The 25,538-nt window shown below is 41.4% G+C and overlaps 1 protein-coding gene across 9 annotated transcripts in view; it reads left to right on the top strand.

Moving 5' to 3' along the window:
- The window catches only part of LOC309602135 (histone-lysine N-methyltransferase NSD3), a 45,760-nt gene extending 21,489 nt beyond the window's left edge, over positions 1-24,271 (top strand). For 3 of the 9 annotated variants that reach the window (XM_082335462.1, XM_082335463.1, XM_082335461.1), the window contains 16 exons: positions 1,688-1,733; positions 2,329-2,459; positions 3,024-3,152; positions 3,831-3,957; positions 4,375-4,572; positions 5,172-5,342; positions 9,728-9,877; positions 12,250-12,406; positions 13,002-13,204; positions 13,673-13,785; positions 14,629-14,898; positions 18,421-18,537; positions 18,929-19,070; positions 19,665-19,771; positions 20,137-20,341; positions 21,970-24,271. In XM_082335462.1, coding sequence (XP_082191588.1) covers positions 1,688-1,733; positions 2,329-2,459; positions 3,024-3,152; positions 3,831-3,957; positions 4,375-4,572; positions 5,172-5,342; positions 9,728-9,877; positions 12,250-12,406; positions 13,002-13,204; positions 13,673-13,785; positions 14,629-14,898; positions 18,421-18,537; positions 18,929-19,070; positions 19,665-19,771; positions 20,137-20,341; positions 21,970-22,211 — 2,508 coding nt within the window. In that variant the 3' untranslated portion in view covers positions 22,212-24,271. Of the gene's footprint in view, positions 1-1,687; positions 1,734-2,328; positions 2,460-3,023; positions 3,153-3,830; positions 3,958-4,374; positions 4,573-5,171; positions 5,343-5,502; positions 5,702-8,236; positions 8,368-9,727; positions 9,878-12,249; positions 12,407-13,001; positions 13,205-13,672; positions 13,786-14,628; positions 14,899-15,507; positions 17,944-18,420; positions 18,538-18,928; positions 19,071-19,664; positions 19,772-20,136; positions 20,342-21,969 lie in introns of those variants that run through there. The other 6 variants (XR_014230622.1, XR_014230623.1, XM_082335464.1 and 3 more) reach the window with 6 other exon arrangements.
- The last annotated feature ends 1,267 nt before the right edge of the window (positions 24,272-25,538 follow it).

Below are 25,538 nucleotides of genomic sequence, written 5' to 3'. Positions count from 1 at the left end.
TATATAAAAATGTTTCATAGGATAGCTTTTACCAGTGAGAATTTTTTAAAAGGGACAGTCAGGCTAAAGATTTATATGGGAAGGGGAAAAATTGCTTTTATCTTTTATTTTAATTTATTCTTTGCCCTTTACACTTTGTTTTGCACTTCATTCACTTCAGAGACTGAAAGTGGACCCAGTTGCTTTTATTTTTCATGTTTTTCTTTTGGTGCCATAGCATTTACATCTGTGTTCAGCAGAAGAATGCTCTAACTCTAGAAAGTTTCTCGCTGAAACTTTAAAGCAACTTAAATGTTGGGCGTAAGATACCTGACGTAGTCCCTTAAGCCTCTCGTCATGAGGTGTTGCAGCCTCCCTCTTTTCAAATGAGTTGTTTTATGTTTGTAAATGTTTCTTAATTTAACAAAGGTATAAGAACCAACAATATGAACTTCATGGATCCCAGTTAGCTTTGCTTGCTTATATTATCTAGCTAACTAAGACTATGAACATTAAAGTGCTTTTCTCAGGAAAAGTATATGACTAAAAATTAAACACAGATGCACTGTAATGCGCATAACCTTGAATGTATTAAGTTATATTAAAAAAAAAAAAATCTTACTAACTTCTTACAATTATGCAACAATATTTGTTACCCAAAGTCAAGTTTTCTTGCAACTGATTCCCAAATTAGTCTGCAACGACTTGGTATAAAATTATAACTGGAACGAGTACAATTAATGGGAAAAACAAAATGTTAATGCTACTGTTACAGTGACTAGTGGAGAAATAAAAGTGATTGTTTAGATTTTATATTTGTATTACGAAATGTATCCTATACAAATCCTTCTATTGTATGTTTTTACCTATTGTACAACAAAATAAAATATTTTTTAAAAAAATTATAGAATAATCCTTAAATATTTACTAAATGTGTTTCTACATGCATATGTAACCACATTGTAAAGAAATAACTTGTAATTCTTAACCTTAAAAACAGGATTTTAGGCAACAGCTTCCTTCTATAATTATTATGCAGTCGCCAAATTCTCACGTGTTACACGTCCATTGGCAGAACAGTTTCTAAACTTACCCTTCCGATATAGGATCGAGACCTTGAACCGCTTTTGCAAGATTGTAAACTTGTCTGCTTAAGTGTATGCTGCCATTGAGTTTCCAGCTGTATAGAGCTCTGCAACGCTGCGGGCGACGTCCCTCTCGCCATCGCCGGGCGCCTTGCAGCACTCTATACAGAGACAGCCCGTTCCCAGGAGCTCAGGAGTGCCTGCTTGGTGGAAGCGCCTTGAGCGGCAGTGCATTAAGTGTCTCACTAACCCGAGCGTCATACCTGTTAAGGGGAGCTTCTGCTTACACAGGTGTGGGGTTTTACAAAAGCAGCAGGGTTGGCTGCCAAAACGAACCCCGCTCCTGCCCGCTGGACACGGATAAAGCTTTCCTGTCATCTTCATGCCCAAAGGGAGTGATTGGAAAGGACCTTGCTAGTGAACGTATGGCTGCCTTGTCTCCTGGTGCTCAGCGTAGGCAGCTAGGATTAAATCCAACAGGACAAGAAGGCTCACACTAAGAAGGGGATGACAGACTACATCTGAGTTCAGAGATGCTAATCGCTTAAACTTAAATGTTTTCTTTTTAATACTAGGGAGAAAAATTCCTCTGGTTTTAACTATGGATTTTCCTATTCAAACAGGTTGAAATGGTTCCACTGACAGCAGTGAAGACAGGATTGCAGAAAGGTGAGTTACACACCAAAATAAACTTTATTAAAAGTTCCTGGCTCATCACACTTCGGCAACGGTTTTCGTTCTGTATAAAACCGCAGAGGTCTTAACGCTTTCTGCTGATGAACATGATAGATGCTGGTCTTAATTTCTCTTGTGAGGGTTTTCTGGCGGGGGTTTCTTGTTGTTGTTCGCTCGCTTTTGCATTGCTGGTTGGAAAGAGAGTGTTTGTTAATGTGCTGTAAGCACATAAGTCCTTCGTCTGGACATTCCTTAATTGAAAAAAGAGAAAGTCTTTGCTTAGCCATATGTTACAGATGGATGACGAAGAGGTAATCTCCTAAGGGTTTATCCTCTGTTATAGACAATTCAGTAGCTTCTGCCACCATGTCAGCATGTTCCGCAGTTTGTCAGAAGGCCTTCCTAAGGTGGTTTTCAGTTAATTAGCTTTTCGGGAAGAACTAAACGAGGATCAAAGTTGCAAACTGAAAATTAAGGCTAGAAATAAAGTACGGTTTCAGGCTGTCTCTCATCTTTCTTTTTCCTTTATTAATTTTAAGCAAAAAGTTGAGAACATATATTAAAACTAATTTTAGTATGTTGTGTTAAGGTGCCAGCGAGATTTCAGATTCTTGTAAACCTTTAAAGAAAAGGAGTCGTGCCTCAACTGATGTAGAACTGACTAGCTCAGCTTACAGAGATACATCTGACTCTGATTCAAGAGGACTTAATGATTTACAGGTAAAGGCATATTGTTTCTCACAGGGACCTGTTCGTTTAATCTGTCAGTATAATAGGCTTTTCAGTTGCACATTGCTAAATCTGTGAACACCATTTTCTACAAATTCCATGTCTTTTATTGTCTAAAAAATAAAGCCCAGTCTTTTTCTGTCTAATCCCCTCCATTGTATTGATACAAAAAAAGATACAGTCTTTCTTTATGGATTTTCCTACTTTGTCAGGCAAAACGTTGGTTTAGATCGCTGACTCGGTTTGCTTTTGGAAGGTTGTTGGATTCTCTGGGAACTGGGAGATGCCGCCGTATTTTGGTGTAAAATTGAGAGGTGTCTGGAAAAAGTAAAATAGATATCTTTATGGTTTTTTTGCTTGTACAGGTAAAAGATATGTCAAGAAGGCAGCATTCGTTGCGTCATTGTAACGAAGTTCAGCAGCTTTCAAGGACCTTCGTATCTCTTGATGTATTGAATGATCTTATAACCAGGGGTGTCTTCACGATTTTTTTCCAAATGTGGTTGTCCTCTGAAAGTGTCTTGTTTGAGTGCCTTGGATTTCTCCTCTTTGTAGGGTAGTTTTGGAAAACGTTCAGACAGCCCATCAGCTACGGCCGATGCTGATGCTTCTGATGTGCAGTCGGTAGACTCTAGCTTATCCAGGAGAGGAACTGGAACAAATAAAAAAGACACTGTTTGTCAGGTAAATGATTGTACTGTAAAGAAGTGAATACTAAAGATGTATCATCTGTTTCTGTTAGTTTGAGCTGACGGACTTTTCAAATTGCACTACTTTGTTTTAACCATGTCTCATAATTCGACATCTCAGATAAAATATCAAGGCTTTTAGGAGTTTCTGTGCTCTGGAAATGATTCATAAGCCCTCCTGCATGTTAGAAAGCTCAAAAGCTAGAAAGTGGTGTCTAATCCGTACCTGCAAGCAAAAGTAGAAAAGGTAGATGCCATTTTCTGCTCCATTCGAAGACTTCAGATGGCCTTTCAGGATAGGGCAGAGGGAGAATTTTCCAGTATTTTGGAGAGAAAATCCTGGAATCTTCCGGCCAGTTTCCTGGTCGATAGTAAGGGAACAAGCTGCTCTCGCTCCTCAGGCACGTGAGAAAACGAGGAGTCCAGATGGATCCGGTAGTGCCTCTCCTGTCTCTGTCCAGGCTCGTGCTGTTACGAGAGCAAGATGCAGAAAGCGCTGGGGTTGTCTTCAGCCCAGAGACTTAGCAGGTCGGCGGTGGGATGTAGGCCAGTCCTCCTGCCTTATCTTCGCTCTGCAGAGATTTCAGCCTATTCTTTGTTAACATCTGGTAGTCATTTGCATTTAAGTATGTCAGGTACCCTTTGTTTTCTGACAGCTGTCTGTTTGTTTAAGATCTGCGAGAGCTCAGGAGAGTCTCTGGTGTCCTGCGAGGGGGAGTGTTGCAGCGTCTTTCATATGGAGTGTCTCGGCCTGAAGTCGATGCCCGAGGAGAAGTTCATCTGCACTGAGTGTAAAAACGGTGAGTGCATTCCTGCCTTGGAAAAATGAGGAGGGATTTGCCGCTTTGCTGAGGAGCTGTGTTCTGGTCAGAACAAACCGAGACGGGAAGTTTCCAGGTTTTGGGACTGCGTTTGGGTTATTCTGTTACTTTTTTAACCTCTGAGGCCAGATTCTCATTTTCCACTTAGCAAGTACCTGGCAAGAAAAAAAAAGTAATAAACTGCTTAGAGTTTTACTCAGAGTAAAGGATGTTTATGTTAACAGCAGTTATATAGTTATTGCGGGTTATAGTGACCAACTTAACCTGTTTGAAGGGAAGGAGCCTGTGTTGCTCAAACCAGCGTAACTCTGTTCACTTCAGAAATTCTTTTAACAACATCTGTATCTCAAAGAATTGGCCATTACAGTTGGGCTTCCTTATTCCTTCTTTTACAAGGAGAGCATACGTGCTTTTCGTGCAAACTTCCTGGCAAAGATGTGAAGCGCTGTTCCGTCAACACGTGCGGTAAATTTTATCACGAGGCCTGTGTTCGCAAGTTTGCCACTGCCCTGTTCGAGTCGCGAGGATTTCGTTGCCCGCAGCATTGCTGTACTGCCTGCTCGATGGATAAGGATATTCATAAAGCAAGCAAAGGTGAGGATAGAGCTGCCTTTGAACAGCAGGAGGAAACTCAAATGCGTCATCGGAATAACAAGGAATATAACTCTGCCATCTGTAATGCAGTGTGCAGCAAGGCACAAGGGTTTCCTTCTTAATGAGGTCATGAATTTAAATCTGTCGTGGGTGGGAAAACAGCTAGCAGCCTGAGACCGCTGTCTAGGTATACCTGGATCCACAACGCTCGAGTCATCTTTTGTTGCTGGGTTTAATGGGAGCCAGGGGTTAGCAGTGCAAGGCCACGAATGGGTTTTTTTAAAAGACAGTTGGTAGAGGTCTTCAGAACAATTATTTTTCAAGAAACAAAGAATCCTTTTAGAAATTAATCAAAATATTTAAACAAAACGAGTAGACTCTAGAATGATTAGAACCATGTGTTTTTTCTTAACAGAGTTTGAAGTGCAAGTTAAGAGTTAACTTTTGTGAAACTTTTTTTTTGTAAAGATGTAAATCTTTCTTTTCAATCTAGTCCTCTGATTGGAATAAAAATCAGCCTTGCATCTGTCTGTGGTGTCTTCTACCATATCCTGACTCCAGGGTGACATGGTGCATTTTTCTGCATTTATATTAAACAGGTCGCATGGTGAGATGTTTCAGATGTCCCATTGCCTATCACTCAGGAGATGGCTGTATTGCTGCAGGAAGCTTGTTTGTGTCATCCCACATTCTCATCTGTAGTAACCATTCCAAAAGGAATCACTCCTCATCAGCTGTAAATGTAGGCTTTTGTTTCGTTTGTGCAAGAGGTGAGCACACTTGTTTTTTCCCCTGTTTTATAGTTCTTCTGTGGTCACTTGTGCAGTTTAGTGATAAAAATAATGTATTTCATAAAGAAAAAACTCCCTTAGGGCTCTCTGGGATTTAAATGCTGCCTGTGATTATTTTTTTTTTTTTTTTGGTCAACAGTTCTCATGAGACTTCCACTTGCTATTTTGGTCCGTAATATTTGATATTCAGAAACAGCGATAGGTACTCAGAAGGCCTACTTGTGTTGCCAGTAGGAAAAAGTGGATGCCGAGCCCCCAATTCCAGCCATTGCAAGCTGAGAATGGATGCTGTGTTATTATTCACTGTCTGTTAAGCAGAAGGGGATTCTTTCACCACTCACAAATTAAAACTGTTTAAATTTTTAAGGCTAAAAGGTAGGATTTACTCATGAACTAGAAAAAATCATTTTAATTTATGACTACCATCACATTTGAGAACTTTGAAAGAAAAACATTTATAGTACCGTAGAAACAAGTTTCATGCCGGGATTTTCCATACGCCAAAGTTCTCTCTTTTTTTTTTTTTCTTTTTCCTTTTTTCCTTTTTTTTTTTTTTTTTTTCCCCTCCCCACTTGTTGCTTTTTATGGCTCTTAAGTCACTAGTGTTCTGCCAGATAGCAGGTTGAAAAGTTTTGGTGCATCAGTTGCTTTAGTCGCACGATGCAAAAATACCATTATTCTCAAATGAATCGAAGTGACCCAGTTAGGTGTTTGATTAATAATATGTGTCTTATACAGTATATAGCTTATGTTGGATGTATTCTTTTCAGCAGCTTTGAAAGTCAATAATAAGGAAGTGAAAATGAGATGAGCCCTGAGGTTACTTGTTTTCACTTGTGTTCATTCAGTTGGAGGCTTAGTATGGGAAAGATTGCCTTGAATTTGGAAGGGCAGAGTAGTAATTAAAGACCTCTGAATAGGAAGGGAGAGATGGTACCAGAATAATTTCCTTTCTGCCTCTCTCCTTTCTTCCCCTTTCCTCATTTCCAAGTAATTTAGGAGCCATCACAAAGAATCAAGTTTAAAATAAAATTTTTTTAAAAATCCAGAAGCTCAGAAAGAAGCAGTTTTAGAATGAGCATTGGAAAAGCTCCTCCAAATGTGTAAAAAGAGGTTTACAACGTGGGTCAGTGGTTCTCCTTTTGTGGGCTTATTTAAACGTTTTGGGGCCACCTCAAACCAGGATAGGCGTGGTGTGAATCACAGCAGCACTGCATAAATGTACACATGCAAATTTGACATCATATGTGTCTTTATGCTCTTTTATTTTAGGTTTTTAGGTAGCCTTATATATGTTTTGTGTTTAATTCTGGTTGATAGTGTTCTTATGTGTACAAATGCACAGTCTGAACAACAAACACAAACCAGCTGCTGTGTCTTTGAACCAGAGCTAGCTGAAAACGTGTGACGTAGCACTCTGTTAGCAGGTAGATGCTTTGGGGCATTCTGCATCAGATGCTAACTCTGAGAAAAACGAATGCCTATCCTTCAACATTATTAATTTAACCAATAGTTAACACCCAAAAGCCCAACATAAATACGTGGAAAGAAGTTGTTTGTTTTCTAGAGCTAGAGTAGAGTCATTAAAAACAATTTTTGTGGTAGGTAGAGCAGTTCCATAATATTTTCAGCACTTTGGTTTTATGTTTTTTATCTCAGTTGTCCGGAGTCAGTCTGGTACCAGGATCAGAGATAGGTTTATGACAGAAGAGTTTCTGTGGATCTTCCCTGGTTTGAATGTCAGATTAGAAATATCTCTTGGCAAGGTCCAACGGTGGCTTTAGTCTGCCCCTGTAAGTATGAATGTGAAGAATTCTGTATGGTAGGATGATGTCTCGTCCTGCTGCTCTGCTCCGGCATGAGGTAGGTCATAGGATCTTAGCCCTTAGAGAACCGTGCTGGTGCGAATGTCGCTGATCTCAATTGTGAAAGCTGTCTTTGTACTAAGATGTGAATGGAAAGCAGTGGCAGGCTTCTGCCGTTGGATTTATCCTAAATATTTTGTTTTCTACCAATTTCAAAACACTATTAAGCTGTAGGATCAAAATCCATTGCATGATACAAAACAGCTAAATAAATTTCTTTGAAGTTGTACTTTATTAAGCCTGTGGCCAGCAACTATGGATGCTTGAAACTGGCTTAAGATCCAAATATCATAGAAGAACCTACTCTAGATGATAAATCTGCAATAGTTTGTTATTACAGGTGCATGTGAAGGTGAATCTCCTTGGGAATTTTTTCTCCAAGTTTTGGCTACTGAGTCTGTGACACAAAGGTGTAAAACAGAGGCCTCCCACTTCTCTTGGGTAGAACCTATTTAAAAGCTTTATGAAAAGGAAGACCTGCTATTTGGCATCCATCTTATGTATAGGGCACAGAAATCAGAATTTAGGAGTAGAATTCCAAAACCGAATTACAGTAAGGGAGTCTTATGCTTGCTGAAGATGCAGACCTGCATTTATTTCTAAAAAAGTAAATGAAGTGCAGCAGCAAATTTTCATGCTTTTTGGGTTTGGTTTCTTTTTTTTTTTTTTTCCTCCCACACACATTTGACATTGTTTTAGTAATTCTGTTTATACCTGTATATAATATATATATATATATAAAAAAAAATATATATATATAAAATATAATATATATAATATATAATCCTCATCAGAGATGACGCTACAGAAGTCTGTATTTTCTTCTGGCAATATAAGTAACCTCTGAACCCCAGCAGATGGAATTTCCCGTCCTGTATATTCACTGAGTCTTAGTTATGAGAACTGGAAAAGTTACAAACCGCTACCACTGACTGAATCCTCTGTATTTTACAGCAACTCTATGTACTTGTTCTTCTAGAAAATTTTTGTGGGGTTTGTTTCTACTAGGCGTAGCTGGAATCAGGAGCCAGTGTGCTTCACCGAAGAAAGATTGTGCGAGGTTTACATTTAGCAATCTCCCCCGGATGGGTTGAATTGAGTCCTGTCTAGTCATATGTGGTCAGCATGAGGGACATAAGGTGAGGACAGCATCTGTGGCAGGAGCGCTGAGAGTACCTGCTCAGAAAGAAATGGGGAACTGAATGCTTTAGAAATACTTGGGCATCTGTATGTGAGAACGGTTACTGAATTAGTTTTAGTTGATATCAGAAGGAAAAACTTTGTGTTTAGATGCAAAGCATTACTGAAGTGAGAAAATGTAGATATGAGACAATCCATAAAATATGCAAACCTGCTTATCACGAGGTACTTGAAATACGGTATATTTTAAGACTTCTTATTCACCTTCCTGAAATATCCTTCATTAAGCACATTGTAGTTCACATACCCGCATGTGTAGGTCATACTTGTTTTATGAATCCTCCTGAGGACGTGCTTTCCAGGTAGGCTGATGCCGTTCTCCTCACAGCAGATTTTTAGGCACCCCAGTTCAAAAGCTTCTCTACAGCCCTCAGCTCTGCGTGTGTCCCACAAGGGAAAGAATTGGTGGCTGTCTTGGTAGCTCATCTTTCCTGCTTCTTTGGGTCTCAGTTGCTCTGCTCTTCCCATGAATTACTGGCCAAATGCTTCTGATCTGTAGCGATGGGGCTCTCGCCTGGGCTGCCTGGCTCTTTGGAGCAATGAAGAAAAACTCTTCTTGGTGGAGAAAGATAGAGAAATGCAAGCGCATCATTTGAAATAAATGCATGTAGGAGAACAGAGTGCTTGACTGCTCCAAAGTGTTTAATTTGGTAGCTGTGGGAGGGCAGGGTTGGTGGAGCTTTACTTAAAAACAAATGGCGTAGGGCAGCACTTTGATCCATTCTTTCCCCTCTGGTGCTTTGCAGAATCACTGACCCCTCTTGTTATTTTTTTCCCGACACAGTTATAAAGGCAAAACACTTCCACAGATAAGATCTTAGAGACAGATTTGTAGTAAGTGGGATGGGGAGTTCCATACGACGTCTGCTTTTTCAGTTTGTAGCCCCAGCTAACGGCATGACCTTGGCTGCAGTGACTGCCATCCCCCAGCTCTTCAAATGAGCTTGCTTTTTTCGTTTGGGAGGGAGGGTGGCTCACACAGATACAAAACTGGTTGCTTTTCTTGTGCTTTTCTATAAATGCGCAGATTAAGGGTAAAAGCACAACTGAAATTCCACTTAGAAGCAGCTTATTCATCGTAGGTTTTTCCAGCTACATTTTAATTTAGTCTCTCAAACACATAACCTCTTTCTTAGTGAAGAAACTTTCTGTCAGACTTTTCTTTTTCTTCATTTTATCTTTTTTTTCATTCACACATAAATGCATTAGAGGTGTTCATTCAATTTATTTTATTTTTCTCCTTTATGGAATCATGGGTAGTTTCATTGCAACTCATCTCTTTCTGTTTGTTTCGTATAGGGTTGGTAGTGCAGGATCATTCAGACCCCCTGTTCAGTTCATATGCCTATAAGTCCCACTACCTACTGAATGAATCAAATCGTGCTGAGTTGATGAAATTACCTATGATTCCTCCTCCTTCGTCAGCTTCCAAAAAGAAATGTGAGAAAGGTAACCAAAATAGTTTCTTTCTCTTTAATTTACTTTGGCTTTTTCTGTTATTTCTCTCTCTTTAAATCAAACAAGAAATGTCTGCTTGTCCAGCACCACTTACTGCTTTTCAGTAACCTTCACTCATTGATTATTGTGAGCGTGTGTTCATGTTGTTGGCAATTTTTTTTATTACAAAAGGGCTTAAAATAATTACTGTCGCTAAATTCTCCTTGAAAGAGGTTAAATCACTTTGTACCTGGCCTAGGCTGTTCCAGCTGCGGGGAAGCTATTTACGCAGTAATGTGAAGAGGTGGCAAATAGAGCTTGATACTGTCGCAGTTCAGTACTTACGAGGATGATGTAAAATTGGTTTTATATATGGAAGAAGAGGGGGGGGTGTTCTGTTTCAGATCTTCTAGGTAGCTTACGCAGAGCCTGGGAGGGGAGAGGTTTTTTCAGGTTGAACGCGGGTGGGTCCTGTTGCCATCCAGAGGATGTCCGAAGCGGGAAGGCAGCGAGGTTTTGCCTGCGTATGTGTCCATTAGCCCTTGGGCCTCGTGTTCCACCTCCGCCAGCTTGGGACAGCCGGCGCTCCTTCCCCTCCTGGCTTTCTGAAGCAGCGCCGCGCGTAGGAGCGGCAGGAGAGGCTTTCTGCCCCGCGCGGAAAACCCTGCAGCCCCGGGAGAGAGCGAGCGTTTTCTTCTGGTGTGGGTGGTGCTGTAGCATCTCCGAATACCTCATGGGGAGATAACTGTTGTCTGTATAAAATACTCAGATGTAATATTTTATTCCCCACAGAAATTTGATTTCCCGAGAGTGTTCAGAAACGGTGCCCAATTAACCATTCTCAAGTTAGGTTATTTTGAACGTTGCTAGATTGATGGCTTTCAGTAGTTCCTGTAATTCCTGAAAACAAAAATTATTTTGAGCCCTCTGCTTAGCTTGAGCAATATCTTACTAATGCATCCTGAGAGCAAAGTGTTGGTTTTTTTTCTTGCTTAGCACTGAAAGTTTTGCATTTGATTTTGTTTGATTTTTGCATCTCTTGGCATTTTACCATGTCGGATAACGTTTCAGTAATTTACACTGGGTCTGTATTTCCTCTGAAATAACGTTTTTGCAAAAAACTCTCTTAAAAGTTAAAATTTTCTTACGGGTTTGGGCAGCTCTGGAAAATCCATACGGTTGGATTTTGCCGTTTCTAGCAGAGGAAATACAGTATTGGTCATGCAACTGATTTGTTTAAGGAATGCTTATTGTGACATGCAACAATCAATTAATGCAGTGACGTTTTTGAAAGTCTATAGGTGGACAAGATTTTCTGATAAATGTTTGAAAGTTCACACTTTTTTTGATATTGTGCTGGAAAACTGCTTTAAATACTCTCAAGTCTCTCCCAGATTTTCCATCTGGGACACAAAAACTTGTTAATTTTTTAAAAGTTTATCTGTCTATAAAAACGTGTATCTATATTTTATATATGTGCATATATAAAATATTACAATACGTGTAATGTATCGAGTCTTATTGTATGAGCTGCTCTGTCTGCTGAGGGTGGCTTAGAGATGTGCTGTGGCTCTCCACGTTTAATACATCTGCCAAAATATAAGCCAGCCAAAACAACTTTTGTCCAAATAAGTGTAAACTTCAGCAATTAACGTTAACCACCGCGCTAAGATTTCCTTTGTGCGCAAAAGGAACTTTTGGGATGGGGACAACTTGCGTGGTGTCTCATTCTGCATTATGTACTGTGCTCATACTGGTAAACTTCTTTTTGTGGAATAAACAGACTTGCTACCATTCTTTTATAATGTCCTTGGTACAGAAAAGCATTGATCAACCTATAGGCTGCGGGGTGTTTTAATGCACACTAACTGATTGCTGAGGGATTCAGTCATAACAATGTTGATTGAAAAAACGTTTCTTAAAAATGTGGTTATTTGTCGTTGTTTTGGCCATCACCAAAGGAAGCAACCAAAGTTGTGGCCATCACCAAAGGAACCAACCAAAGTTGTGGCCATCACCAAAGGAACCAACCAAAGTTGTGGCCATCACCAAAGGAATAAAGGCTAACGGCACTGCTTTCAGATGCAGTGCTTCATTCGGGAATGTTGCTTCTCCCGCCAACTTACCTCGTGTTTAAAAAATACTCAGCCGCTTTTGTGTGTATCTTTGCAGTTAAGCATCACAACTTGCACGTTAGACGATTGCACTGCACGGTCTTTTTTAACCAACATTGTTAAGTTTGACTTGATCCCTTTCTTTTGCCGTTTCTTCTGTGAGGCAAACGAGAACGTAGAATGGATGATTGAAAATGAATGTCAATTGCTGTGCAGAGGGGGAAGCAAATCCTTACTTCTATAAACCAAGCAGGGTTTCTTTGTTTAAAGGTGGAAAACTGTTATGCTGTGAATCCTGCCCAGCTTCCTTTCACCCCGAGTGTCTCAACATAGAAATGCCTGAAGGATGCTGGAATTGCAATGACTGTAAAGCTGGCAAGAAGCTACGTTACAAGCAGATTGTTTGGGTCAAGCTTGGAAATTACAGGCAAGTTCGCTATTTCGGGGTTTTAATGCTTTGGGTGTTTTTAATGTACTATAGAATTACAGGAAGATAACTCAAAGCAGCTCAGTCTTTGTAAACAAGAACTAGAAATACAATAATTCATCTGCTTTGTGTCAGACATCGATGTCGCCCTTGAGATTAAATTCTCCTGCTTTTTCCAGGCAATGATGGATACTTGATTGCGCTTACATTTGCTCTGTAGAGTGTAATAGCGATACGGAAAACCAGGGGCTGTCTTGTAGAACCAAGGTGTCCCAGCTTGTGTTTGCTGTTAGTCACCTGCAGGAGTACAAGCATTTGTAGGGGATCTTAGAAGTCCACTCTTGTGCCGTGTTTGTTCTTACAAGGCTTTTCTGAAATCTGGCATAAGAACTTTTCTTGTCTTTTGCTTGGTGCTTCCCAAGTACTGCTAAAGGGAGCCTTGAATGCATAAGGAAGGAGTTCGTTTCTTTAAGAAAGGAAAACTGGCTTTTATTTCCCGATCCAGTTAGGCAAACTCAGAAGCTAAGGCTTCAAGGAACTTATATTCTCTTTTTTTCCTTTTTTTTTTTTTTTTTTTTTTTCTCCTACTTTTTAGGTGGTGGCCAGCAGAGATCTGCAATCCCAGGTCTGTGCCTCTCAACATACAGGGCCTCAAACATGATATCGGGGACTTCCCAGTATTTTTCTTTGGTTCACATGACTACTATTGGGTACACCAGGGCAGAGTTTTCCCTTATGTTGAAGGAGATAAAAGCTTTGCTGAGGGGCAAACTAGTATTAACAAGACCTTCAAGAAAGGTAAAATCAAACAAAGTTTATAGTGGTTTATGACAAAAATTCCACGTGTTTGTGTCTCCATCACCACTTAACCTGCATGGGAATATTATGTGACTAGTGTTCTGTGTTCACGTAAAATTGCAAACATTATGTAGATCCCTTGACTGCAGATAAAAATATATTTCTTTGAGTGCCTACTCGTTGTATATTGTTGTGGGCAAGTTCGATTCTTCCGCAAACTGGGAAACGTTAAGATGGAGCTTGGGCTCTGCTGCATGGGATCGTTGTTCAGTATCTCTGTACCTACTGAAAAGTACCTGATTATAGATTCATGATATACTGCAATAACTCATTTTTAGCTTGTGTTTTTGTTTATAGAGTTCTATTCCTAGCTTGTAAAAAAAAAAAAAAAATTAAATACATACATGTATATATTTGATTAACAGCAGCTGGTGCTAATTGCTTTCTCTTTTGAACTCCCTTGCACAGCACTTGAAGAAGCGGCAAAGCGCTTCCAGGAGCTGAAAGCACAAAGAGAAAGCAAAGAGGCATTAGAAATTGAAAGGAATTCAAGGAAACCTCCACCTTATAAACACATTAAAGTGAGTTGGCTTCTTTTTTTTCCTGTTTTTACGCTGTGCATTGGTAAGCTATGTATTTAAACCAATATTTGCAACAATTCCAGCTTAAGGACATTCAGATAAATCACTTTGCTGTTCTTTTCAAGAGTCTTTTATTCTGTCTTCTAGTACCATAAAACGTTCTTTTAGCAGAGTATTTGTGCAAGAGAGTTAACGGCTGAAGAACAGTTTTACCTAAGGTAGAATTTTGCTGGTTGCAAGCTCATGTCGTGTGTCTTAGATACATGCTGGCTATTACAACTTACTCAACATCGTTAACCCTGAACTCAGTATTAGTAGGAATACCGACTGCTCACCCTAGTGCGGACTACGGAGTCTAACTCTTGCCAGCAATTTTGGACATATAGGGCTTGGTGTTGTTTCTTTAACGTTTTTCGTTTTACCTGGAAGAAATAACACCAGTGATGTACTTCATAAACTTTGTGTGCTTTGAGTTACCGAACCAGTCGTTTTACTGGGAAGAGGCTCCTGCTGTACTGCCTGGAGTCAGGAGTTTTAATGTTCTTCACGTTAATTGCTTAGCACTGCCTTCTCTGAGCAGTGTACGTCCCCAGTTCAGTTGGCAGCTGAGTGGCAGCAGATGCCATCTGCAAAAGTGCATCCATGTGTCCGCTCTGAATTGCGGGAAGTATACTTGTTGTGACACACCATCCTTCCAAAGGGTCTGGAAGAAAAATAACAGTGTAATCATTATTTTCTTGCCTTCTCGTCTCAGTTGATGACTGGCCTCCAATAAAGCTGTTGAGTTTGTGTTCTTTGTGTATTGTCATCTTCACTTATTCTTTTTTTCCCTTTGTTCCACAGTCCAACAAGGTAATAGGGAAGGTTCAGATTCAGGTAGCCGATCTGTCAGAAATCCCTCGCTGTAACTGCAAGCCATCGGACGAGAACCCCTGTGGGCTGGAGTCAGAGTGTCTGAACAGGATGCTGCAGTACGAGTGCCATCCCCAGGTGTGCCCAGCGGGAGAGCGATGTCAGAACCAGTGTTTCACCAAAAGACTCTACCCTGATGCTGAAATAATAAAAACCGATCGACGTGGATGGGGTCTCAGGACAAAACGGAGCATTAAAAAGGTAGAATTGCAAAGGACAAAGGTTGTGATAGCCATCAGTGTGGTTTTGTGTGAAAACACTGCAACTCTGTGCACCTTAAGCGAATGCATACAAAAATTTCAGCACTCGCAAGTGCGTGCTTTGTGTTAAAGACACGAAACTTCTGTAGGCGAAGCAGTAATGGTGAGATCTGCTTAGCTGTTTTGACAGAAGCGTCTTAACCTCGATACCTACAGAAGAAAAGCTAGTTCAGGTGACTGTGCGTTTGTGAATTCTGTTGGTGGAGGGACAAAGACCCATGCGTGTGTGTTCTCGTTGCCTACCGGGCAAAAAGGGAGAGAGCGGTCTGGGAAAAAGTAGTCTGAATGATGGTTTTTTTCCCTAAATGAGGTCATTGAAGATGATAAAATCTTAGAGGGCTGGCAAAATAAGTTGCCTGGTTTTTCTCCTTTTTTTTTTTTTTTTCCCTTTTCTTCCCCTTGTCCTTATCATAAGCCACCAAATGACAATCACAAAATCTGAGAGAAGCTCAAAGGGTAGGTGGAGTCGGCTGGAAGTGTGAGCCCCTTTTCAGGGGGTTATTCTTAAGTCTTTCCTTTTGCCTCTTCTTTTTGTGCTATTGCACAGCAGCACGCTGACGGCATTTCCCATTAGTGGGTTGCTTGGAGCGGGGGAGTTTGCGGTATTTACTCTTACAGACGTCTGGTAACGAGTCAGCTTCCTCGCCCTCCTGGCGTTCAGCTCTTCAGCCTGAATTCGTTTCAGAAGAACTCGCAGGGGATTCGTGAAACGCTGGAGGTGATCAGACTGCATTGGACAACAAACTTCAAAGGTTCTTAGAAGTTCAAGAAGGCAGAGAAGAACGATGAAGATACAGAGATTTTTGTTGATGGAAATGACACTGCTATTATAACAAAAAGCAGCAAGGACTGACTAGCCTCGGGAAATGTTACGGACTTTGGCTTAAATACTAGAATGGATGGCGTCTTTGAGAGCATTAGTGGGTGCAGTCAGCGAGGTGGGGGAATGGGAATATTCTTCCCTGACTGTCAGAAAGCCATTCCACGTGGATCACTTTGGTTTTCCTTTACGCTGTGTTGCTGCACATTGCATTACTGGGGATGCCAGTCTGGGATTCTGGTGGGATACGCAACAGTTGATGCGGAAAAACAAAATCTTACACTCGCATAGCTAAGCGCGCGAATCCTCGTCTAGCTGGATTGCAATCTTGCTGTACTTCGAGGCAAGCAGGAGGATGATTGGCCTGGATTTCACCTCTGCTTTAACTTGCCCGGCAAAGGAATGGATCTGATGGACGGATGTGTGTTTTGCTCTTACTCATGCAGGCTTCGTTGTTTCTGAACAAGGAGATGGCTGAGCATACCTGAAGAACAGAAGATGCAGTTATGCCCACGGAGGGAACTGGACACTTTAAGACTTCAGGACAAGTTGTTGTTGTCGTGTAACCCACGTCCTCGAGACTCGGCTCTAGAGAACTCTTTTGCTCTTGGTTGTCTTCGTATTTTCTTCAGTTTGAATTTGCACTCGTCTCAACAGCAGCAATATCCCGGAGCTTCTCATCACGAGGACACAGGCCCTAGTTTTGGTGGACTTGAACTTGATGCAAGGATGACGCTGTTCTGCTCTGTAGAGGGAAAGTGGCTGCTCTCCGGACTGGAAATCCTGCTGTGATGTTTTGGATTGGATAATCACTGTGGGATATGACATGTTTAGCTCCCAGTGTGATCAGAAAGTACAGAAAAAGCAGGGAGATCCTGAATTGATTCTTTTACCGTTAAGCAATGTGGTATTTAACCCTGTGCACAGGTGTAGGATACTCCCCTGAAGAGGTCCTGCGATGTCCAGATGAAAGCTTTGGGCTTATGTATAGTAATTTCAACTGTGAATTCTTTGCTTTTGTCCATTTTTACTAGACGTCTACCTCCTTGGCTTTTTAAAAAGTAGTTTACAGTCTCTAGAAACTGAGATAGAGAAATATTATGTAGTGGTTTGTGACAGGCATGCATGTAAGTAGGGTGATACTGGAGGTCTTTTAACAGCCTGTTTCAGTGAGGACGCCGTTCGCCGCACCCTCGGTTTTAGGTGGAAACTTCTGACTGCATTTGGGACTTTTTTCAACCTACACACGCTCGACTGATTTGACAACAAGCAGCCAGAGGAACAGCGGGGGGAAAAGCTGTGTTTAAAAACCTTTCGATACACTACGATTACTGCTGTCCCAAGGACCTGGTGAATTTTTATAGCAGGTTTTGGGGTTTTTTTTTATGGTAGAGTTCCTGTGAATTTAATATGCAAACTTTATTAATGCATTTGTGTCCTGTAAGAGCTTTACTGAAAACGGTTGGTGGTTCTGTTGAACTGGCCGGGTGTTCCCAAACGCACAGGCGGAACTGAAAGCAGCTTGGCGATGAGGGGACTTTGGTTTTTTTTCCCCTTTGATTTGGGCTAAAATTTTCAGAAGCATCTAAGTGATTTTTATCGAGTGAATGTGTGTTAGATAAGACTCAGACTATTCCAAACTGTAAATCAGTCTTAACGAATGCCGGGCTTCTGAGCCACTTCGGTGACTTAGCTCTCAGAAACATGAACCGAATTGCCTGATTTCCACCCTTATCCCTTTCATTTACCACTTTCTTCATCCGTGTTGGGTTGTGACGGCTGCGGGCGAGGGCACGTGGGGACAGGCGTTGCTGCCCGGAGCCCCGGCACGTCCTTCGGGGCCGCTCGGGAGCCCAGGCGTCTGCCCCGAGCACGGCTGACCGCGTAGCGCTTGCTAACACGTTACTGCTGTGCGTTACGAGAGTTTGTCTTGAAATATCAGGTGCTCCTCGGACGCTTGAATTTGAGCATTTCAAATAGCTGTTTTTAACAGTGTTGTAAACCATCAGCACCTGGCTGTCTTGATAAAGCGATGCTGAGTGCTGACTATTGACTCCCTTGTATCAAGGTATCAGTCACGGCCCAGCTCTTCCGAATTCCCGTACGTAAAAGTTGGGAACACGCTGTCGGCCTGCAGGGCTACTTTTAAACATGTTTTTTAGCAATTAATTTTTTTTTTTTTATTTACAATTTTTGTATCATCTGTGTTTCGTTAAAACTTTGTTACTGCAAATGTTCTGAGTTTATTAACTATTAAAAGTCCTAATAAAAGTGAAGTATGTAGTGAAAATACTTGCCATTGTTCACGTTTCCTTAGGAGTCTGTGAATACTGTCTCATTGTCCTTTTTTCAAAGGAAGCGTGAAACTTTACGGGATTCCAGAGAACTGATGAGTATGGCTTGTGCAGCGAATACAGAAACAGCGCTCGGCTCTGCTGCCTTGTTATTTTGAGTGGGCTTATTGCTTAGACACCAAATACCTGGTGCACATATTCACGTCTTGCCTGCTAGATGGTTGTAGTTTAATGGTTTTTGCGATGATTAGAGTATATTTTTATAGGAAATGCTTTTTTCTGTGCTGCTTCCCTTTCTCATCATCATAAGTAGTAAGCACGGATTTCTTATATTTGTTTTCCTTTTCAGGGTGAATTTGTGAATGAATATGTTGGCGAGCTAATTGACGAAGAGGAGTGCAGATTGCGGATCAAACGTGCACATGAAAACAGTGTAACCAATTTTTATATGTTAACTGTCACGAAGGTAAATATTATGTCTTGTTCAACATAAACTGTTTATGGCTGAAAGCAGGGGCAAAACGCTGGCAGAAGCATCATTCCGTGTTTGATGGTACCCTCCTACTGACACTCAGGTGTGGGTAGGAGGATAACATCTGTGTTTCTCTTTAATGAACGGGTGAAGAGGTGAAACAGCCTCTATCTTAGGTTGTGCACTCTGTGCCTGTTCACTTCTGTAAGCACAAATATTCAGACGCTTTTTCATAAAACTAACTCTGCAGGGAAAACTTACCGCTTTTAACTAATTCAAAATAAGCATATTTTTTGCTGCCTTAGCCACTAGTAGTCACTTGTCAGCAGGAAACCTTTTTTTTTGTTTGTAAGTACTAAATACGTCTTTGTCTTTTTATCTGAAGGACCGGATAATAGATGCTGGCCCAAAGGGGAATTATTCTCGGTTTATGAACCATAGTTGTAATCCAAACTGTGAAACCCAGAAATGGACAGTGAATGGTGACATTAGAGTTGGACTGTTTGCTCTTTGCGATATTCCTGCAGGTAAAAAGATGGCACTATTTTGCACGTATACTTTTGTCTTGAAATGGCTACGTTCTTAACTTGGCCATGTGTTTTTTTTTTCTCTGAAGTTATTTAATACCAGTGATGTTTGTAGGAACTTTGTCATTCATTGGACTGGAGACAAATATTTGAGTTCCAGTTTTAGCAAGGATCTTGTAGTTAGAAGCAGTTTGAAGCTGAAAGCTACTGTTAAAGCTAACGACAGGGTTTGCTGCTAAGTACGGTGTTAACTCTGTCACGTGAACGCTTACCACAGCATTGACGCTCTCACCAATATTTGCCTGGTGTGGTATTATCTTTCCATGTTAAGTTGTTTTACCTGATCTGTCATTTTAACTGGGTCTGTATGATAGCGTAGCTTAGATAGTGCTTAGGCTCACGTCTGATCTAGGCAGGATTTGCTGCTTTCAAAGTTTACGAAATCAATGCGCTATTTCAAGCTTGCCCTTTTTAAAACACACTGCTGCTAGATCTCGCAGACCACGAAGAGAAAAATGCTAATGACGTGTCGTTGTCACAAGCCTGTCTGTCCTCGGTGTCTGTGTGGGTGAATTGTTTTTCTTTACATTTTAGGAATGGAGTTAACATTTAATTATAATTTGGATTGTCTGGGCAATGGTAGGACCGAATGTCATTGTGGAGCAGAAAACTGCAGTGGTTTCCTAGGAGTGCGTCCAAAGGTACGTGGATGAAAATTGGAGCTTCTTTTCCCAAATCCAGAGATCTAGTGAGAGTAGGGCAAAGAGAGGTGGTCGTTTTATTTAACTTTTTGCTATGTAATACTTTCCACCCTTGAAGGTCTCTGAAGATTTGACAGTTATGCACTGTAGTGCTATTGTGTCTAGGGTGAAGTTAATTTACCAAATTGTGTTAATTCAGATACACGTGGATGGGCGTTTCTGGCTTTTATAGCTTAAAAGCTTTTTTGAGTGGATTTAATTTAAGCATCGTCCATGCAAATAATAACAACCCAAAGTTGATTAAATTAATTTTAATGCAAGGAGTTTATAAAGTGACTGTATGCTGTGATCTTTGTAATTGCTAGACAGCGTTTGCAACAGCAAATGAAGAGAAGGTGAAGAATGCAAAATTAAAGCAGAAGAAACGGAAAATAAAAACAGAACAGAAGCAGATGCATGAAGACAACTGTTTCCAGTGCGGAGATGGGGGAGAGCTAGTCATGTGTGATAAAAAGGACTGTCCCAAAGCATACCACCTCCTATGCCTTAACCTGACTCAACCACCTTTTGGTAAGAGCAATCGTATGGCTTCCTAGTCATCTTTTCCTTCCTCCAGCAAGACAATGTTTGAGCTGAAACGCAGTATTCATTTCCATTAAAGGCAGCATATTTGCTTTTGCAATACCACTCACTTTTAGAAACGCATCAGGTGGCAGTGTTCCTAAATGAGAACCGATGGACAGAGAGGTATTGTAATACTTTTTAATGTTCTTCTTGTTGCATCTTTTTCTTGGATCAAATTTCCTCCTCTTATTTTGACTGAACTATAAGCATCATCTTGATGTCCCAGGGTCACCAAGCGCAAATCAAATGACAGTTCAAACCACTGACATAGCATGCATGATGTGTAGGGCTCGATTAATCAGTAAATGTGTTTAAATTACCTGCTGTATCCTGATGGCACATATCTTCCGTTTGACTTTTTCCATGGTAAGGCATAGCTTTTTGTAGCCAGGGCTCAAATTATTCAGCAATACAACATCTTAATCCAATTGCAGGATTTTGTGAAAGTCCTTATCTCTTTAAGCTTCCCGATTCCAAAGACTCTCATAGAATCATATGATTGGTGAAAATAATTGGAAGTCCAGATTAGTCTACGATTAAATTAACCAAAAGACTGCCGTGAGTGACGTTGAATCTGTCACGTGCCTTTTCAGCATATTAGAAACATGGAAGCTATCCTCCAAATAGCTTCTTTGCTGGAGAAAGAGATGGTAGCATCTCAGCACCAAGAGCAACGTGAGTTAGGGTTTTTTGTTTGGCTTTGCTTTTCTTTGAAGTCTCTGTTTCTCAACAGTAACCCAGCCAAAAGGGACTTGAGCGAGGCTTGGACACAGCAGCAAGAAGCTTTTGCTTTTCCTTTTTCACTGTGTTCAGTATACCTTTGCAGTCTGAGAGTTCGGCACATGGTCATACAAATACATGTCTGAATGGTTGGGGGCATCTGGGGGGTTTTATGCTGAAATGTATTTTTACACAACTTGTTCTTCTCTGAGCCATTTCTCACTTGTTTTTTCAAAATTAACGCATTTAAAGTACACTGCAGTTGAACTAAAACTTAATTTGGAGATACCTGTCTGAGCGAGTACTGTGTCCGGACCAATAAGAGATGCTCACAAATCAGAAAAATGTACAAAACAAACTATCTGGCAAGGATATTTGGTGTCTCGATGCCAGAGGAGGTTGAGCTAACTATTTTAAGCTCTGTTTATGCATGCAGCAATGTTTTGAGCCAAGTGCAGGCCCTGGCCCAGGCTGCCCAGGGCAGGGGTTGAGTCCCCATCCCTGGTGGGATTTAAAAGAAGGGCAGACGTGGTGCTTAGGGACATGGGTTAGTGGTGGCCTTGGCACTGCTGGGTTAACGGTTGGACTCGATGATCTTAAAGGTCTTTTCCAACCTTAACGATTCCATGATTCTAAGTGAGGCCTAAAAAAAGCAAAATGACTAAGAACTGTTCGGATTCTTGTAAATGAGAAGCAGAAGTAGCAGCTACAGTAAGAGCTGACTTTTCTGAACTTTCTTTGCATTCATCTGAGCAATTACAACACGGAGTAAGGGTTAAAGGGCAGTGCTGTCCCTGAAACGCACTAATTTCAGCTTTCTGTCTCTCTCTCCTCCCTTTCCCTCCCATCCTCAGGAAAGTGGGAATGTCCGTGGCATCAGTGCGACGTCTGTAGCAATCCTGCAGTTTCATTCTGTGAGTTTTGCCCTCATTCGTTCTGTAAAGATCACGAGAAGGGAGCCCTGGTGGCATCAGCGTTGGATGGCCGTCTCTGCTGCTCCGCACATGACCCCAAATCTCCCGTGGCACCCGAGTACTGGAGCAAGATAAAGTGCAAATTGGAAGCACAGAATCCTGTAGAAGAAGCAAAGGAGTGAATTTGGTTAAACGCAAACAAGGGAGGGGAGAAGAGGCGCAAACAGGCGATGAACTTGGAGAGACTGCTATGACACATTCAGTCTTTGTCATTGGAGCCGTCGTGTGTGAACTGGGAACGGGACCATTTACTCTTAGCGAGCAGAAGCAGGCAGTGGTGTTTGTTTTTTATTGTTCGGTCTTTCTTTTACCCTTGAATGTGCTACAGCAGCTCTTACTGTTGGAAACCAGAAACGTCTTGGCCTTCAAAGAAAAACGTAGACCTTTTGGCAGTGAAAAGAATATTCTGTTTAAAATATGTTCTTTGAGTGTAGAAAGCAAAGCATAGCAACATATTTATTTATTTAATTTTTAAAGGGTGTTGAAGATCTGGTTTTGATCAGTCAGCGTGTCTTTAAAAACACAACAGCAAAGCCAACGTAACTTTTATGTCTAGTTTATGAAAAGAATAAAGCCTCCCCACTCTGTGTAACATTGAGATGCCATAAAGACAGATGTGGGTTTCAGACCAGGTGACCCTGAAATGCCTCCATTCCAGTACTTATTTTTAAAGGCATTTTGAGAAGGTAGGTTATATATCATGTTAACTTATGAATATTGTTGTAAAGCTTTTCCTATGAGAAATCGGGTGTATGACTTCTTGGAAGTGCTTGTAATACGAGATCTAGCACTGTTGAAGGAGGGAAGAAATCATGGTTCCTTGCTTGAGAGCTGTAATCGGTGTTTGCAGACAGGTGGAAATTCAGAAAGAGCTTAATTAATTGCACAATGGTCATTTCTTTATCCCGCCTAATTTGGAAAACCTTCCTAGTTAGGAGAGCCTCCCGGCCTCGGTCACGTCCTGCAGCACACTCAGAACTGAAGTCTTAATCCTGCCAGTGGGAGCTCTGCCGTTGACTTCTTTAGGTGGAGGATTGGTCCGTGCCTGTGTATTCGTCATTTGCCAAGCCTGCACTTGTTTTGTGGCAATTATATCAGCGTGATTCTTTATTGCCACCTTCTCAGCCTCCCGTTAGCTTCAAAGGAGATCTGGGCTTAAGGAAATTCCTTCAGGAATCCAACCCATGTGCATGTTTGTTTTGATTGAACGTTCAGATTTTTTTTGCTGAGAGAGAGAGATCTCCTTACTTTAACCTTCATTGTTAACGGAGCTAAGAAAAATCTCAGCACTTCTTCAATGAACAGGGTATTTTCTGTCTGGGTAACGGGCCGCATTCACAGCAGCCAACTTTAGCCTCATGAGCCAGTTCTCTCCTGGGTTTCCTCTGTTAAGCAGTGGAGAGACAGGTTCCTTCGGCGAGGCCTTTGAAGTGGCTTAGGTAGGCTCGTGCTGCAGATTTTCTTTTGAAAACCTATCCTCCTCCGTTTCTTCTGCAAGGAGCCTGGGGGAACTCGCTTCCCCAGGCTGAAGTTAGTCTTCGGTGAATCTTCTCCCCTAGCCCCCAGTCTTACAAAGCACTGTGCATCTCCCCCTGCCCCGGTATAGTGTACTTTTGACTAGCATACTGATATTAGCTAACTTTGTGCTAGCTTTTTGCTAATGGGTATTGAAAACAGTCCTAAAGGAAAAGAATTAATATCAAGTGTTGCTGGTATCTGGCTAAATTAAGCTTTTCAGTTAAGAACCTTGTCTCTGGAAAACTGCTTCCATCACCCAAAGGAACATGGTGACTTCTCAGTTCAAGAAAGTAGTAGGCTGAGAAAGTACATGTGGGATTTTAGAACATGTCTTGCCGCTGGCTGCTGTCCTTCTCGTCCTCAAATTTATGGGGGGGGGGGGATTTTTTTGTGTGCAATTGTAAAATTACAAAATACACTACAATCTCTTTAAGCAGCTGCTGCGCCATTTAACTGATCTGGCAGTTCATCTTCTGAATGGTCTGCAGATGCCTTTCCTACAGACTTGTGGGGGTCTTGGGCGGCGTAACCGTGCAGGTATCTTGGGGGTCAGTTTATGGTGCGGAGGGCTAGTGGGATCTATAAAGCACTTCATCTTGTGGTTCGTACTACAGTGAATGTCTGAAACACTACTCTTGCTTGAAAGCCGTGCTATATTTTGGTATTTTTTACAAAAAAAAAATTTACAAAAAGGATTTTATTTTTCTTAACATTTTGTGTGATAAATGTCTCTTTTTAAGCTCTTACTGGGGGTGTTTAACCTTATTTTCAGAAATTCCAAACATGGCTCTTGCTACAGTGTCTGTAAGGCCCGATGTGTTTACTTTTTATTATTTATTAGGCTTGGTAATGTTCAAATGATTTTCTCTTAGAGCATTCTGAATATTGCAAATATGCTATTGTGCGAGTGCACCTACGTGCTTTTTCCCTTCTGTGCCCGTGGTGACTTCCCGACCGGGGGGGCAACGGTGCGGTGGCACCCGGACCCCCTCGCGAGCGTGTGACACGAGCCACGGACCATCAGTCGCCACGTGAGACGTCCTGCTGTGACGTGCCGGTGCGCCGAGTATCGCAGAACGTGTGAAGGTTCACAGAAGGCTTAAAAACTTGTAAAATGCTGTGAATTGAGGCCTGCTGCTACTCCTGTGCCATGCCACTTGATGTCTTGGTTAACTTTGGTTTTGAACTTCTTACAGGTGCTCCTTTTTTCCACCAAAAATAGATTAATAATAGGGCTTGGACTTCAAAGGGAAAATAGGAGATTGGCTTATAAGCTTGTACATGCTTAGGAACAGAAAGTCTGAACTGGATTTCACGCTATTGGAGAGAAGGTGAATCTTTCAAAAAGCTTTAACGTTCTGAGAAAAGAAGATACCTAATTCAAAGTATCTTGGTAACCGTAGGGGGTTTGTTCTATACGCCAAACAGAAAATGTTAAAGTACGCCCGCGTTTTAACCACATTTTCGCAAACTGAATTGAACAATGATGCAGTTCCTTTGTAAGGAGAAGATTTAACAGCTGTGTTTTGATAATTGGCCTCAGCAGAGGGAGAGTCCAGCTGCTGAATTAAATTTGTGCGGTCTCTAAAATGAGCTAAGTAATATTGGGTGGTTTGGTCGTTTCACGATGAGGCCTGGAAGAAATCCACAGAACTGCTGGTGATTTCGGTTGAGAACTTAAATCTGCTGTTGAAGACTGTCCGTTGTTCCTTAACTGGAAGGCACCATCAGGCTTTTTCCCTTACTTGCATTTTATATTTTTGAGCCAGCCCCACGCACCCGACTCCGGCTCCGTCGCCTGCGCGCTCCCCGGAGCACGCAGCGTCCGAGCTGCTCCGCAAAGTTAACGGGATTTGGTGGTTTACCGGAGCTTTTACTCGACCGCTCGCACCTTAGCGCGGCGCAGACCTTCTGCAGACCGTGGCCAAGTG

Source organism: Platalea leucorodia (assembly GCF_965183815.1).
Source record: "Platalea leucorodia genome assembly, chromosome: Z".
In the NCBI taxonomy this organism is placed as follows: Eukaryota; Metazoa; Chordata; class Aves; order Pelecaniformes; family Threskiornithidae; genus Platalea; species Platalea leucorodia.
Note: the sequence above shows the minus strand (reverse complement) of the source record. Positions and strands in the feature narration are given on the sequence as shown.